This window comes from Erpetoichthys calabaricus, chromosome 16 (genome assembly GCF_900747795.2).
Source record: "Erpetoichthys calabaricus chromosome 16, fErpCal1.3, whole genome shotgun sequence".
In the NCBI taxonomy this organism is placed as follows: Eukaryota; Metazoa; Chordata; class Cladistia; order Polypteriformes; family Polypteridae; genus Erpetoichthys; species Erpetoichthys calabaricus.
In genome coordinates, this window is record NC_041409.2 from 43,910,168 (window position 1) to 43,928,342 (window position 18,175).

An 18,175-nucleotide genomic window follows, 5' to 3' on the forward strand; every position below is an offset into this window, starting at 1 on the left:
TGAACAGTAAGTCACAGATATCCTGCAGAACACTTCGCCTGACAAATTACATGTAAGGTTTTGCAATATACTGTAGCAATTTCAGTAATTTCAGACTTAGGTTTAGTAATTTGAGGATGGGGTTTATTTAAAAAAAACTCATATCATTATCAGAAATTAAAGTTATAGTGTTCTTTTTTTGTATAAATGCTTGAATTTTTGCAGTGTCTGTAATCAATGAGGAGATACTCTCATATACTTTGCAACTGATAAGAGTATTTTTTACTTTTTTTTCTCACAGTGTGTCTTGCTGAAATTCGTGAAGTCTATAGACCTACTGGTAAAATCATTGAGATGCAGTCAATGTTGACAGAGAAGCAAAAATTAAGTCTAGAGGAATTCAAATGGTGTTTTGGTAAAGACTCGGACTCGGTAAAGATTCGGATTGTGAAACACCAAGGTGAAAATATTGTGCTGGCTCCCAATTTTAAATTCAAAGCAGAATACAGAAAATCAGATTTTGTTCTGCTTTTGAAGAACCTGACAACAGAAGACACTGGAATCTATACTGCATCTTTCTTGAATAACAAATTTGAATCAACAGAGCTTATTTCATATAAACTCTTTCTTCAAGGTATGTGTTTCTATATTAAGCTGTTCCTAGGTCTTGTTTGCTTCTTGTCATCAATTTTAGTTTGGAAAGTAATTGAAAATAATTGTCACAATAAGAATAATAAGCCAAGAACAAAATCCCAAAATACTCAACCCTAACCCATTTATTCTTGATGATTATTAGAACATTTGGACAATGGAGACAAAAGCAGATCATTCAACCCAACAATGTTCAACAATCCTATCTACTTAATTCTTCTACAATAACATCAAATCAAAGTCAAGCTTAAAAGCACCAAGTTATGGTTATCTATGTCCACAAGATTATGGTAAAGCTGGTAGAATAATTATTATTTAATACAGCTGAGGCCTTTAATGAGGTCAGGTTTAAAAAGGAAGAACACCAGTGCTGAAAAGATAAGAGGTTTGGAAATCTCCACCTTGAGACAATTAACAGTATGGCTGAAATGGTGCCTAAAGAAAATAAAAAAAAACTCCTTTTTAAAGAGAGATAGCAAATGAGTAGGTATTTCCAAAAGGAGGAATTGTTGAGGTGTGAATGGACAGGATAATGACAATAATATGGAAACAAAGCACTTGATTGATGTTGGACTATAGTTTGCAGACTAAAGGACAGCATTAAAACATTTGTATGAATATGCTTGTAATATCCATGTCATGAAACTGACATTTTGGGTTTGGGAATAGGCCTAAACTAAAGTGTTCTATTCTATTGTAGGTGTAAAGTAGAGGAAATTAATTATTGGCAGTGGAGTTAAATGATGATTGGGATTTTTGGAAAATAATGAGGGAAATTTAAAAACCAGGATGAAGTTCAAATTGGCACAAGACAAATTAAGATCCATAGCTCAAATATTAAGAACTGATAAGATTTAATGAAAGATTTTATTATTAGGCGGTTTACAAAGTTTGAGTTACAATTGGGGCGGCACGGTGGCGCAGTGGGTAGCGCTGCTGCCTCGCAGTTGGGAGATCTGGGGACCTGGGTTCGATTCCCGGGTCCTCCCTGCGTGGAGTTTGCATGTTCTCCCCGTGTCTGCGTGGGTTTCCTCCGGGCACTCCGGTTTCCTCCCACATTCCAAAGACATGCAGGTTAGGTGGATTGGCGATTCTAAATTGGCCCTAGTGTGTGCTTGGTGTGTGGGTGTGTTTGTGTGTGTCCTGCGGTGGGTTGGCACCCTGCCTGGGATTGGTTCCCTGCCTTGTGCCCTGTGTTGGCTGGGATTGGCTCCAGCAGACCCCCGTGACCCTGTTTTCGGATTCAGCGGGTTGGAAAATGGATGGATGGATGGAGTTACAATTGGTTACATTTCTTTTGTTTTTCCAGTTGGAGCACACATACAGTAGATGAAGTGATTTGCTCATGGTCACTCAGTGTCAGTAATGGAATTTGAACCCATTACCTCAGAGTTTGTTAAGTGGGAATAATCGAAAGATACAATGCCTTTAAAAGTAGGATGTCTTGAAAATATAAAATAGAATGATGTAAAGGGATAAGGAAATGGCAACTGATTTTAAGAAGGTATGAATTTGAAGGAAGAAAACAAGGAAGTCAAAGTATATGTAGTGCAGAGGCCAGAAGTATGGGAGAAAAGGTCTTATACCAAGCACACCATTATTATTATTTTATTTATATATATACTAGCCCAAGTATTGATATTTGTAGAATGGGTTAAGGAAAAAAACAAAAGGTTTATGTGTTTTTTAAATGGTGACCCTGTTGTTATTGCTAGCTGTCCCTGTCTCTCTATCCGTGTCTCTTCTTTTGGGACTCAAGAATTTGTTCTTTTTGTGTCCGACTGGATTCCAAAAATCCAGTAACTACTTGCTGGGATTTAATTATGAACACTATCAAGTTTAACTTATGCTCCTAATTCAAGGTGGGATATTCATAATGCTTAAATTATGTTGAAAAGCTGACAAAGCAGGACTTAAATGTCCAATCTTTGATTCTCCCTCTTGTTACGCTGCACTTCCACTCTTGATCAAGACTCACCCAAAACCCCAGACCCACCCTACACGTACAAACACGATACTCCTTTTAAGATTAGAGTAGAAAGAAGCAGAACACAGTTTTTCCTGGGTAAATCATGTTAAGCTCTGTTAATTTCATCTGCTAGTCTGTCTTCAGTCTGTAAGGATGTTTCACTTGCTCTGAGCCAGCAGAGGGAAGCGGCAGCCCTTCAGAAACCCCTTCTTAAACAGTTTTTCAATGGGAAACATACACACGCATACAGCTCCTCTCTTTGCAGGATCAGCTGCTGGCTTGCTGCGCGAGGGCTTCAAACATTTAAAAGACTGAGGTCTTACTCTCCTGCCTCTCTTCCCCTAAACTCTCTCTGCTCCAGCTGCTTCTACTGAGCTGCTGTACCCCCTTGATGAAGAAGTCTTTGTGTTCTTTTCAGCAGGAGTCAGGGCCAATGTGTCAAGTTTGACAGCTGTTCCTTGTGAGGCTTGATCATCACTGAAAGAGACTTGTGTTTGTAACTGCCAGAACAATAATAAAGTTTCTACTCCTTAGGAAACCTGCTGTACTCTCCTGTGCAACTTTGTGATCCAAGCTTGACAATAGATAGATAGATAGATAGATAGATAGATAGATAGATAGATAGATAGATAGATAGATAGATAGATAGATAGATAGATAGATAGATAGATAGATAGATAGATAGATAGATAGATAGATAGATAGATATTGACATAAAATATACATACTTTTTCCTTCTCATGAGATTTCTGTAAAGTTTAAATGTCCCCATGGAAACAAATGAAGTATATGTAACTAATTAACTCTAACAGCCCACAGGAAATCTATAGCCCCAACTATCTATCTATCTATCTATGTGGCTGAACGGGGTGGTGGGGGTAGCCTTATAGTGTGCCTCGGATGGCTGCCTGTTGAATTGCGGTTGGGCGATTCACTACTCGCCTTTGGCCGCATAATGTTCGTTCTACAGCATACTGTAGTGGAGGTCACTGTGAGGTGGGCTGGTGATGAACCGCCCCTTGCCTCCCTGATTCATTCTCAATAGCAAGCCTTCTTGTACTGTTATGCACATAGCAGGAAGTTTTCTCTTGTCAGTACATCAGACGTGTTGATGACTGGTGCCTTCCTGCTGTGATAGTGTGTACAGTGCTGTGCAGAAGAGCTCATCTTAACCTTTTATCTTCACCCTTCAAGAATGTCTCTGAAACACAAATCTGATGCAAGTGCTGGTGATACAGCAAAGAAGAGAAAAACCATCACCATTGAAAATAAAGTAGAAATAATAAAAAGATCAGAGAGAGGTGAAACTCCATCATTCATTGGCAAAGCACTTGGTTGCAGTTGGTCAAAAATAGCATTTATTAATATAATGTACCTGTTCCGACTTACATACAAATTCAACTTAAGTACAAACCTTCAGTCCCTATCTTGTACGTAACCCGGGGACTGCCTGTACATTTCCAGATATCTTACATGCATTTCAAAATATCTCAAATACATTTTCAGATATGTCAAAATAACTTTGCATTTCTAATTGACCATGCATACACTTTAAGGTGTTTGAAACCAATTTCAATAAATCTCAAAATCACTTCCTCCAAAATTTACTGTTCTTTCAATTGGACTTCCTGGTCCAAAATGAATTTCAGATTTCTCGAAATGAGCAGGAAGTTATTTTGAGATATTTGAAAATGCATTTAAGATATTTTAAATTGTAGCTACTTGAAAATGCAATTCAGATTATCTTGAAACTATTGCATGTCTTTTTAAAGATACTAGGGGGCTCTGCCCTGTGCTCGTCAACCCCTGTGCTGGCCCTACGAGCTAGTCATTTCCCAGATCTGCCCCTTGCGACGAATCATGCTGTGCTTTTGGAAAACACGAATATCAACTCTGTCTTTGATATCTCCGTCTTTCAAAACTATTATCACTAACAATTCACCACATGTTGGTTTATTATATATGCGAGCGTGATCTTTCAGATTCATATAGAAATCCAAGAAAACTTCTTTGTCTGTGTTTTTCAAATACATTTAGTGTAAAGTGTGATACTTTTGGATGTATGGATTTGTATCCATTATTGGCTGTAGAATTTCTAATACGTCCAATCGTTTAACTCTTTCGATTCTATGTTGCATCGCTTCTCCATGATCATACATATAATAAACCTGACCAAACTGTGATTTCTTTGAAATTAAACTTGTAGTAGCTTAAATTGTTGTGGGACCTCAGATTCTCATAGTGTATGGTCCTGAATCATGTAAATCTATGTTTTGATCATTGAATGATGTGAATGCAAACAGATTATTGTAGATTTGGATATTTTGCCTGTAGTGTTTGTGGATTTCACTTTCACCAAATTACAAATCTTTTATTTCACGTGGATACGCATCTTCATTGGGAAGAAACACTACTTTTCCCTGATGGCAACACGAATTAGACGATCTACAAGTCTTCGGCTTAAACTTTAAAGCCGAATAATATCTACATACTTCTGTCATATCACTTATGTCCATATATTTGATCTCTTTTCGCTGTTCCGTTATTTCACCGAGTAATAATTTCCATTTGTTAGTGCTAATGCAATCCTTACTATCAGTTTTTGAGACTTTTGAATTTTAGTACTTTCATAATCTCTAACCTGCTCTGCATGTGTATCGCACCAACGTTTTTGAATCTCTTTACGATATTCTACTTTGTCTTCTACTCTTTGTCTTTTATTTCCACTCCCCCCCCCCCCCCCCCCCCCCCCCCGCTTGGACTAGGAAAACATCAAAATTTATAAGAGCTGAGAGCACAGGAACTGTCTGACAAAAGCATTCACACGAATGAGAGATGAGTGGACCGTGGGTGTGGTTAAATCTCTTGGCACAAAGTCTTGTCTCGTCCCAGGATTTTTTTATATAATAGAAAGATTTTAAAATATATTTGAGTTATCATAAAAATATACATTTTAAGATATCTGAAATTGAGTAGAGACCCCTTTTTTATATATCTCAAACAGCATTGAATTTCAAGATTTCTTAAATCCTTTTTAAAATATCTTAATTATATTTCTTAATATTTTACTGCATATTTCAAGATATGTTCGATCTAATACCTTTCCAGATATCTTAAATAGCTTCCTGTGTATCTTCAAATATCTAAAATGTATGGTGGCTCCAAAGGGAAAAAAAAAGTGCAAAGTTAAAATGAGAATGTGAAGTTAATATTAAAATGTGAGTGTGAGATTAACAAAAAGTGACAGAGTGACATTAACATTAAAAATTCAGAGTGTAAATTAACAATAAAAATTGAGAGCATGAAATTAACAAAAGGTAAGAATGTGAAATAATTAAAAAAACATGAAATTAATAATACAAAGTGAAAGCATGAAATAGAAAAAAACTGACAACGTTAACTTAACTTTAAAAACTGAGAACAAGAAAATAATATTCAAAATCTAGAGCGTGAAATTAATTAAATAGTAACAGCATGAAAATACCATTAAAAGTCCAGACTGCAAAATGAACCACAAAAATAAATAAATAAAAAATATGACACAGTATGAAATCAACATTTAAAAGGTAGAGCATGAAATCAACCAAAACTCAGAATGGATATAGAAATGGAAATAGCGTACAACCTCTGGCTGCACAGGAGCCCCATTTCCTAAATCCTGCTGCATGAAGTGCCTTGTTGAAGATGTGTGAACAAAGACACATTTGCAGATACTGACATTTTACCTCTTTAGTATGTGTACACCGGGCAGAAATCAGCAGTTTTGAAACTGAGCACTTGTGGTCCTGGGTGTGGGTAATTTCAACAAATTGATTTGATTTTCTTAGTATCCATGACTATAGTCTCTCTGAAGCCATACAGTGTGTCTGGGGACAACCATAAGTGAATTTTGCTTAAAACTAGGTGGGAACAATTAGAGGATACATTGAGTGCCACACTTCTAAACCAATCCAATGCCTCATGAAGGTGCTGCCCAAAGTAGAGGCAATACTTTTGAACTGTATAGATCAACAGTACTCTTCTTAACCTGGTCTAGCAGAGAGAAGCTTTCTGTTTACAATGAACCATCTACATTAGAAATGTATGTTGCATGTGCAGACTGAGCACATTATACATTTTATAAATACAAATAACCTTATGCAAGGAAAAAACGATTCTTATGATCAGATTTTAAATTGGAATTCAATGGCATCAATGGACGAATGATAAACGTGATTGATATGCTGTTGCAGGTGCTGTGAGTGTTCTCTTTTGTTCAGCATTACAACAAGAGTGTAGGAGATGTAAGCTTGAAAGAACTGGCAGCTCTATTTATGAAAATATGAACTGGAAAATATTCATTTGAAGTAAATAGTGTGTCACACTCTGTCAAAAAGACTGCTGTTAAGAGACTTGATATCAAGAGCCACAGGAGATGCAGATTTTAGTACTCAGTACACCCGAGTCAGCAAATCTACCTAACGACACCAATACATGAAGAGGCATTAACACTAGAATTCCTGAAGCCTACAAAAAAACTTGTAATCCTGGCCCACCTTAAATTCCTTCGCACCTCTCCATCAGCGTCTTTTGTTTTGTAAATGTGTCAAGCCTGCTGTCCCATTCCCCTCACCCTTGACGGAGCTCAACTCGGACAGAAAGTTCTCCCAGCTCAAGCCAAGGCTCATTATCTGCATGTGAGGTGCCTGGAGTTGTATAGGTTAAATAATACAGTATATTGTTATTTGGAATACATATATTTCATGTGTGTTCTGTGTCTACAAAGATCTGGATAAGTGTAGGATGAAAGGAAATGCAAGGCAAGAAATGCTGAACACATACCTAAAGTAGAAACTTTTTCAATGTTATAATAATAATGGTGTGAAGTGTATAATGTGTGAAGACTTTAGTCCAAATGTCAAATAAACATGTGCGTTTACTGACTGTCTGAATTATTTACCCTATACAACTCCAGGCACCCCACACGCAAATTCGGAGCCTTGGGTTGAGCTGGTATTTTGGCTTTAGTGTCTATAGAGTGTCTGTGAGGGAGAACAGTAGTCTCAGGCAGTCATTTTTACCAAGACATCACATGATCTCACTAAAGTCTTGTTTGTAGATGTAGTGAAATCTGAAAATTAGTAGGAAATTTTATATACAGTGCATCTGGAAAGTATTCACAGCGCATCACTTTTTCCACATTTTGTTATGTTACAGCCTTATTCCAAAATGGATCAAATTCATTTTTTTCCTCAGAATTCTACACACAACACCCCATAATGACAACGTGAAAAAATTTTACTTGAGGTTTTTGCAAATTTATTAAAAATAAAAAAATGGAGAAAGCACATGTACATAAGTATTCACAGCCTTTGCCGTGAAGCTCGAAACTGAGCTCAGGTGCATCCTGTTTCCACTGATCATCCTTGAGATGTTTCTGCAGCTTAATTTGAGTCCACCTGTGGTAAATTCAGTTGACTGGACATAATTTGGAAAGGCACACACCTGTCTATATAAGGTCCCACAGTTGACAGTTCATGTCAGAGCACAAACCAAGCATGAAGTCAAAGGAATTGTCTGTAGACCTCCGAGACAGGATTGTCTCGAGGCACATATCTGGGGAAGGTTATAGAAAAATTTCTGCTGCTTTGACGGTCCCAATGAGCACAGTGTCCTCCATCATCCGTAAGTGGAAGAAGTTCGAAACCACCAGGACTCTTCCTAGAGCTGGCCAACCATCTAAACTGAGCGATCGGGGGAGAAGGGCCTTAGTCAGGGAGGTGACCAAGAACCTGATGGTCACTCTGTCAGAGCTCCAGAGGTCCTCTGTGGAGAGAGGAGAACCTTCCAGAAGGTCAACCATCTCTGCAGCAATCCACCAATCAGGCCAGTATGGTAGAGTGGCCAGACGGAAATCACTCCTTAGTAAAAGGCACATGGCAGCCCACCGGGAGTTTGCCAAAAGGCACCTGAAGGACTCTCAGACCATGAGAAAAAAAATTCTCTGGTCTGATGAGACAAAGATTGAACTCTTTGGTGTGAATGCCAGGCGTCACGTTTGGAGGAAACCTGGCACCATCCCTACAGTGAAGCATGGTGGTGGCAGCATCATGCTGTGGGGATGTTTTTCAGCAGCAGGGACTGGGAGACTAGTCAGGATAAAGGGAAAGATGACTCCAGCAATGTACAGAGACATCCTGGATGAAAACTTGCTCCAGAGCGCTCTTGACTTCAGACTGAGGCAACGGTTCATCTTTCAGCAGTACAACGACCCTAAGCACACAGCCAAGATATCAAAGGAGTGGCTTCAGGACAACTCTGTGAATGTCTTTGACTGGCCCAGCCAGAGCCCAGACTTGAATCCGATTGAACATCTCTGTAGAGATCTTAAAATGGCTGTGCACCGACGCTTCCCATCCAACCTGATGCTTGGATGAAGCTGAAGCTTGAGAGGTGCTGCAAAGAGGAATGGGCGAAGCTGGCCAAGGATTGGTGTGCCAAGCTTGTGGCATCATATTCAACAAGACTTGAGGCTGTAATTGCTGCCAAAGGTGCATCGACAAAATATTGAGCAAAGGCTGTGAATACTTATGTACATGTGATTTCTCAGTTTTTTTATTTTTAATAAATTTGCAAAAACCTCAAGTAAACTTTTTTCCCGTTGTCATTATGGGGCGCAGAATTCTGAGGAAAAAAATGAATTTAATCCATTTTGGAATAAGGCTGTAACATAACAAAAGGTGGAAAAAGTGATGTGCTGTGAATACTTTCTGGATGCACTGTAGATTATACTGTTCCCTTGGTTAAATCTGGTGAAATCTCCAACTGCCTTTTCCTGGGATAGATTTTGTATCAATACAAAGTTCTGTAGCCCATCAGCTGTTATCATGTGGAAAACTGCAGCTTATACTAAAAGGGTTTCACTGAGATGGTGAAAGGAAAATGGAAAAGCAAATACAACAGAAATATTTTGCTGTTGTTTTTTTTTTAATTTAGAATTTATATACCTACAAAATACTGCTTGTCTGTATTGTTCACTCTTTCACTTTCCAATCCAGTGTTTTCCAATACACCAGCAGCATGTAACCTATTCATTTCTGCCCAGTTCAGCTTTATTTCTGTAGTATTTTGTAAACAAACTGATAAGGTCCAAACACCACTTTACACCTGCAGGGCGATAAAGTGACTGCATTTTAGCATTTGAACTAGTGTACTTATCAAAGCTACAAAAACCCACATTGTTTTACTTTCGTTATGTATATTGCTTTGATATTACACAGAGATAGCATGACATATTTTTTTCCAACATTGTCTGGCCTTTAAAAGGCAACATTTGACATAATTCTCATCTCTTATCTTTTTACTGTAATTAGTAAAAGCTAATAGTTGCTTACTGTATGTGACAACTTTAGTGTTAGGATGTTTTTACAATATTGTTAGTTTTTGTTAGGGTTTCTGGCCTGTTGTTTTCAGATCTATATACTCTCACTATATTTTGATCCTCTTTGTCATTCTACTCCACTTTCCCAAACCTTCAATTTTCTCATTTCCTAGATTGCAGCTTCATGGAGATCTTAACACTCAGCTTGTATTTCTCCCTGGACAAAATTGCCCGCAGCTACCATATGCCTGGCCCTTTGAATGTGACAACTGCAAAACATTTCACACATGTTGCAGTATTTGGGCATTTTAGACAGAAATACTACACTAACAATACCAAGACATAACTATTAACGTACTGGTTTCAGACTCCTCATTTGATAGGGTAGATAAGTCAGGTTAAGACCACCATTTCACGTGCAATGGAAAAACCTATTAAGTGCCATTTTTTTCAAAATTGAGTTTTTTTATTTTTTGGAATTACTAGGTCTTTCCTGATGTTAACAGGTAATGGTGATGGCCAAATATGTTTTCATTCTGGTCTTAATATGATGGAAGAAGCTAGTATGTACACGGTATTTTACATACTGCAAGACAAAAACCTAGCAACTCCACTGACCAGTGAGGAAAGACTGGCTACCACTGAAAACATTGGATTATGATCACATGATTTAAATGCTGTGACTGCGTGATTTAAATGGCAGGTGATGTTGATTTGTGAAAAAAACAATACAGTAAAACCTTGGATTGCGAGTACCTTAGTCTGCGAGTGTTTTGCAAGACGAGCAAAATTTTTTAATAAATTTTAACTTGATAAATGAGCGAGGTCTTGCAATATGAGTAGTACGTATACATTTTTCTGCCGAGCGTTACGTGATACACAACTGAGCAGATGGTTCTTTCTCTCTCTCTCTTGCTGCAGGTTTGTGGGTAATTGTCTCCCATGTTCGGTCTCAGTCAACGTGCCTCACTCGTATAGTCAACATCCGTACAAGAACATACTATTTACCATTGTGACCACTTGTGTGTGCGCAAAGCATTTTTTTATTTTGTGTGCGAGCGATGAATCTGTCACATTTCTGCGAAATCTTCAAAAGGAGGAAAAAGCAACTGTAATTGGATAGGTTCCTTGTTAAAGTCACAAAAAAAGAAAAAGATTCCAGTGAGCCAACAGATAGAAGTGACTCCATTAGTTACAGTGAAAGTCGTCCTACACAACAACCGTCCTCCTCCGCCTCTCCTCTCTCTCATCTCCCGGACACCAGCCATGATTCTTTTCAAAGGTAAAGTGCAGGTTAATTTGTTTTATGTATTTTTACTTTAAATTTTATATTAATAATTTTTATATGAATATTTTTGGGTTGTGAAATGAATCATCTGAGTTTCCATTATCTCTTGTGGGGAAGTTTGATATACAAATGCTTTGGATTACAAGTACGTTTCCAGAACGAATTATGCTTGCAAACCAAGGCACCGCTGTATTGTGTACGCGAAGCTCAGGATAAATGAAATCTAGAGATCGTTAATTATAGGAGTGACATCATTTTCTCAATTTGCTGAAAACTTGAAAGATGTGACATACTAGGTTTTTCCATAGTTGGTGAGCATACTACAGCATTCTACAACACAGTTGACAGAGATACTATAAATACAGAATTAGAGTGACTTCTAACCTTTTAAACAAGGAGAATCACAGTGTTCATGACCTCCTGATCTGTGTTATGTGGGTCAGGCCAATTTTGAGTAGTCTAGCTCTTTGAGCGTGGGCTGGGAATCAGGGATAAAGGGACAAAGGTAGGCAGGGAGGGAATTTCAGATGGTCTTCTTGAGCCCAAATGTGCTCCTGGGCTGGTGTTAAATACAGGCAGAAGGCGTGCATAGAACATTGCAATGATCTAAACAGATAAAAAAATTTAAAAGAGGCAAAATCTTGGTCAAGAATATAAAAAAGGTGTGAATAACCAGGTGAGCTACAAAAATATAGTGATCTTAGTCAGAGGAGCAATAAAGAATTGGCAATTTTGAGTCATACATGCAAGGTTAATTCTCATAACTAAGTCTGACAGGGCCATAAGGTGTATTACATCTTACAAGATTTTGCAGTCATGATCTGCATACATGCTTCTATGATGTCTCAAAGAACATATTGGAGAACTCCATATGTTGCCCCTATGACATCCAATTAAAAAAAAAGAAAGAAGCCTTGGAATAAGAAAGATACAGGAACTCAGCAACCGTTAACAACTCTCTGACATGTACCCACAAGTCTGTGTGTAGAGATTTTAGAGCTCTTAAAGACATCTGAATTACCCATCCATGTCTTTTTTGCATCTTCGTAGTCCATTATATGGTTGGGAAAACCATATAATGGTATAAAATACCTGGATTGCAAAGCAGGAATCGATCATATAAAGTGTACCTGGACAAATATTAGAGTTATCAGTCAACCTGTGGAGGTAAACCTGAAGAGGAACCAAGAAAACACTAGAGAAAAGTACAAACTCCACTAGGACAGTGAAAGGTTCAGCAGTTGAATCCAGGTCCCTTTAAATGTGAGGATGCAGTTTTAAGTACTGCTTTGGATCACATATTGTAGAAATATCACCTACTGGGATCTAATTGGAATAAACTCTTAGCACTATTTACTATTTAATCCCACAGTGTTGGAATCACAAATGTCACCAATACACGTTCAGGTTTTCTTAGAATAATATATGGTACAACATTATTGCTTAGCAAATAGTCTGTTGTGATAACTACATTATTAGCACATCATCCTATCTTGTTCAACTTGAAGAATCCCAGCCAACCCAACATAACAGAATGGAAAAAGGATGCACTATGTAGCCATATTGAATCATTTCAGTCTATGTCAATCAGCCAGCTTTATTAAACATCAAGCTGTAGTCCAGATAAATGTAAAGTGGAGACATGAAAAAATGCATAGTCAACAGACCTGTCATCCCTCTTTACAAACAAATGCATGTCTAACTGAATGCTTCCCATTAGCTACAGCATTTACATACTGTACTCTTCATGTTTTTCATACGATTTTCAATGATTTTACATGCGATTTCTACAGCAATGGGAGAATATTGCAAACAGCTTCAAACTGAAAATACGTAGTTGCCATGGATCTGTATACGACTTTAATAAAACAGGTGAAATATTGTATGGAGACCCAGCTCTCCTACCATTATGTTCATGAAGCAGATACCAAATACTATGTTGACAGGTGATAAAGAAAAGAGTTGTTGTTTTGCTGAAGCCAATGCCTCTCATCTTACATCTAACATTCTACATGTTCACGTTGTCTCGAAGTTATATTATTCTTACCCATTTTACTTCCTTACTATTCAAATCTTGTTCTGGCTATTCTTTTTTATTAGTCTCTGTTCTACATAGAATTTTCTTAGGTTGTTATTTTAACTAATCCAGCTACCACATTTAAAATAAACATTTTTTCTTTTTAAGTAAAGTTGTAAAATTTGTAAATCATGTTTGTTACTCTCATTAACTATCGCCCAGCTTACAGCAAGAGTTCATAAAGATGTTGCTATATATGTTTTGTAATGTAGGCACATTTTTCAGCAAGCACAGCCTGATGTTTACTTGCAAGAAAGATGGACAGTTAAACTGATTAAAAAACACACTAGGGCTAAAAATCTTCAAAATATAGTGTCTGGGAAGTTATTGCCAGAAACCTCGACATCTCAGCTCATGGCTATATATTTGTTTTCATTGTTGCAGATCCTGTACAACAACTTTCCAACAAAGATTTTCAAATCCTGAATTCTGATGGCAGTTGTAATATCACTCTGAATTGCTCAGTTGGGGCAGGCACAGAAGTGACATTGAAATGGATGCAGATTGGAGCAAATGAGTCTTTGGTTACTTCACACAATGCTGCTCGTCTGGAATATTCTGCACACTATAGAGATGGAAATCATGTTTCTTTCACCTGTTTTGCAGAAAATAAAGTTAGCAATTTGTCATTAACTACGAGAAATCTTTGTGAACCTGACATGCATAAAGGTATATAAAAGAATTATCGTCATATTGTAAAGACATGGTTTGTATTTAGTAATGTAAATATACTTTACATTTATTTGGTCAATACTCACATTTATATGTAAAATATTGCCATTATTTTCAGAACTGTGACTTTGTTACAGTGTCAGACTTCAGATTATAACCGGTCTTTGACCCCCCAAGGAGGTTTATTTTCCCTAAGTATGATGCTGAAGTTTTGTTTTCCTCTCCTCTGCTGTCAACTGGTTATATCTCTAAGATAATATTAATGAACAGATATTGTTTGAATCTTTTCACATTAACAAGTCTGAAATGTTTTGTTTGAGTAATCTGCATTTTTAATCATGCATTATGTAATTTGTAAAGTTTATAATTGAAGTGAATAAGTTGAAATGATTGATTTATTGCTTTCTCCTTTGTTTCAGGCATTTCATTATTGCTCCTTATAATTTTAATAGTATCTCCTATTATTATTTTATTTGTTATAATTCTCGTAGTATTTTGCTACCGGAAAGCCCAACAAAACAACTTTGATAAAGGTACGTATTTGAAAAGCAATATACATATTAACTTACCCTAAAACAGTAATTGCAAGTAACTTTGCTTGTAAAAATATGCAGTTATTTAATTGTTTTAACACTTAAGAAATGCTATTAGAAAAAGAACTAAATTTGGTCTGTAAGTTACTTACTTAAAAATAATCTAACAAATTTTTTAATATCCTGCAATAATTGTTACTTTCATTAGATTTTTAGATTTGAAATACATATTAATATCAATTGATATTACCATTATTGAAACAGAGGTATTGAAAAATGTCAAAAGTTTTAATATTTGTGTTTACCTTTTAGACGAAAGTGACGCCAATACAGTGTATGCTGGTATAGCTGAAGTTAATGAACAGGTACATTTATTCTTTTTTAACCTTTTTGAATCATATGCTTTAAAACTGTTTAATAACTGCTGGCATCACAGATGTGACAATTTCAGATAACGTCCAATCTACTACCTGAGTTGTATTCAGTGAGAACTTTGCCAGTGTTTCTGGGTTCACAAAAATGTTTTCAGGCAATTCTAAATTGCTTCAGTGCAGGTGCATGCATCAATTTGGGTACTGGAAAACTACTGAAAACCCCAACTTTTAAAATGGGATGATACCAGCATTTTGGGATTCTCCTTGTCACTCACTAGTGTAGATTTTGAAAATGTCTGTTGTGTACAGTTTACGAAATGAAAACATATGATTTAATGTGATTGGGAGTTCATGGACCCCTTCCCCCTTTTTGCTTCAACCAATGAGATCTGGACTTCATGGCTGTCTAAAGGGAAGTAGGGGTTTTTGGAGTTATCTGTTATTTACTCTGAACTGTTTTGGTATCAGTACTGGTTACACTCAAAATTTTAATACCAGTCCAACACTAGCATAGATCACTTCATCTTCTTTTTCTTCAGGAGGGTTGTTGTGGAAACATGCAGAACTCAACAGATCAGGCCAACCTATCCCCAGCAATGTCTTTTAAACCCTCCTGGAAAATTGACAGATATAAATGCGCCAGCATGCCCAGGTTCTTCTCCCACTGGGCTGAGCCATACTACTTGTAATATTTTTATTGCACTATTATATTGTATTGAGGATTACTTGTGTTCTGTTCTTTGTATTGCATTGTATTTACCCCCTTTTTTTGACACCCACTGCATGCCCAGCCTACCTGGAAAGGGGTCTCTCTTTGAACTGTCTCTTTGTTAAGGCTGGGGGGCTGTCAAAAGGCAGGGCCTGTTAAAGCCCATTGAAGCAGTTCTTGTGTGATTCTGGGTTACACAAGAAATAAATTAAATTTTATTGTATTGTATGTTGGTTATTTGCATACACAGCTACTCTTTTAAAGTATCAATACCTTGCAATGTATAGCCTTTACTTTCCAGATATTTTGAAACATCATTCAAAGAAGCTGTTTTCAATTGAGAATCCCAGTGGCAGCTGTGAAATCTCTTTAAATTGTTCAGATTAAGCAAGCACTAAAGTCACTTACAAATGCATGCAGACTGAAAGCAGTCAGTCTTTGATTACTTTAAACAACTCCACTATTCTAGAGCATTTCATATGGATACAAAATATATGTCCCTTCTTTCAGAAGCTTTGTCTTCTAGATTTATTTGCAGCAACATCTTTATGATTTCTCTAAAATGCAGCTGTTGATGGATATCACTTTTAAAGGATATTAGTGTTAAACTATTGAGTCTTGCCTGTTCTGTTTCTGTTTCATACCAAAACCTTTCAGATAAAAATGTTTCCCATTGGCATTAGTAACAGGTAATCAGGAAGGGACCAGGATAAAAAAAATGGCCCTCGACTTTTGCCCTAACTAGTGCATCAGGGCTGTCCAGGCAATATCTCTAATGCATGTACATCTAATATTCAGTACTGATTTGTAAGTAAACTAGTGTAGTGCAGTGATTCTCAGGTTCAGTCCTGGAGATGCCCCTGTGGTGTAGCATTTTGTTGGAACCATTTTCACATGTAGTGAATCATTTTTACCTTTAACTGATCTCCTAATTTAATTACCTCCTCTTTTTTTCTACTTATTTTACATTAAGAAAAGTGTAGCTACATCGCATGTACAATAATTTAACAGGTAGTTGTATTATTTGCCACATCTGTAAATGGTCAGCTCTTTTTTGTCATTTCCTTCTAACTTTGTGGAGTTTGCTTTCTTATGCCCAATCCACACTAGTACATTTTCAATTTAAAAAATGCATGTGTTTGTCTGGGTGGTGCAGTGGTAGCGCTGCTGCCTCGCAGTTAGGAGACCCGGGTTCGCTTCCCGGGTCCTCCCTGCGTGGAGTTTGTATGTTCTCCCTGTGTTTGCGTGGGTTTCCTCCGGGCGCTCCGGTTTCCTCCCACAGTCCAAAGACATGCAGGTTAGGTGGATTGGTGATTCTAAATTGGCCTTTGTGTGTGTCCTGTGGTGGGTTGGCACTCTGCCCAGGATTGGTTCCTGCCCTGTGTTGGCTGGGATTGGCTCCAGGTGACCCTGTGTTCGGATTCAGCGGGTTGGAAAATAGATGGATGTATTTGTCTTTATTTCTGCCTTTTGTCCACTCAAACTCCTGAAATAAAAAATTTTAAAAATGCTCTTCAGAGTCATATACTTCTGAAAATGAAGGGGCAATATTTCAGTGTGGAAGGTGGAAACCTAATGTTTTTATAATCACTGAACATTGAGCTCTGTTTTATTTGTGCATATTAGATGGACCTTTCCTGATCATTACAGTGTCTTATTTGTTGACTGATTATTGTTCATGGAAGAAAAACAGACTCTGGCATAGCAGGCACAGAAGAGTTGCTTTCCACAGTGCTTGTTAAGCTGCGTATCAGTAGGCATTCTATACTCCATTTATTTTGAATGCTGCATACATGCACAATATGTAGACGATTTCCCATTCACTACAGCTTTATGACAAATCCAGTTTCCATTCAAAAAGGAGAAGCACTTTCCACAGCAAAATTAATAACAAGGTAATTAGTGAAATGGACAGGTGTAAAATGCAGCTCAAGCTCACAAGAATAGAGAAGAGAGATATGAAAGCACAATGCAGTAAAGTAAAGATATAGACACATGTGGGTATGCATTTATTTATGGTAGATGGTGCGCCACCACCATCTACCCAAAGCACCATGATGTTCCAACAATGATGGATGGATTAAAAGCCAGAAGTCTGTATGACCATCAGCATCAAGTGACTCCGTGAAAAACCCGAACTACAAAGAGGACTATTTCATTTATGTTAGTGTCCACCCACCACCATCTACTCTAAGTACCATGATGTTCCAACAATGATGGATGGATTAAAATCTAGAAGTCTGTATGACCATCAGCATCAAGTGACTCCGTGAGAACCCTAACTACAAAGAGGACTATTTCATTTATGTCAGGTAGAATGCCCAGAGGGGACTGGGCGGTCTCGTGGCCTGGAACCCCTACAGATTTTATTTTTTTCTCCAGCCTTCTAGAGTTTTTTTTTGTTTTTTCTGTCCACCCTGGCCATCGGACCTTACTCCTTTCTATGTTAACTAATGTTGTCTTATTTTAATTTCTTATTTTGTCTTTTATTTTTCTTCTCTTCATTATGTAAAGCACTTTGAGCTACTTTTTGTATGAAAATGTGCTATATAAATAAATGTTG

General features: G+C 37.3%; 1 protein-coding gene across 2 annotated transcripts in view; it reads left to right on the forward strand.

The window, feature by feature from the left end:
• LOC114666985 (SLAM family member 9-like) overlaps nt 1–18,175 on the forward strand; it is a 35,077-nt gene that overhangs the window by 12,247 nt on the left and 4,655 nt on the right. The window contains exons 2-5 of one of the 2 annotated variants that reach the window (XM_028822044.2): nt 281–613; nt 13,709–13,993; nt 14,416–14,529; nt 14,842–14,894. In XM_028822044.2, coding sequence (XP_028677877.1) covers nt 281–613; nt 13,709–13,993; nt 14,416–14,529; nt 14,842–14,894 — 785 coding nt within the window. The remainder of the gene's footprint in view (nt 1–280; nt 614–13,708; nt 13,994–14,415; nt 14,530–14,841; nt 14,895–18,175) is intronic. The other variant, XM_028822045.2, reaches the window with a different exon arrangement.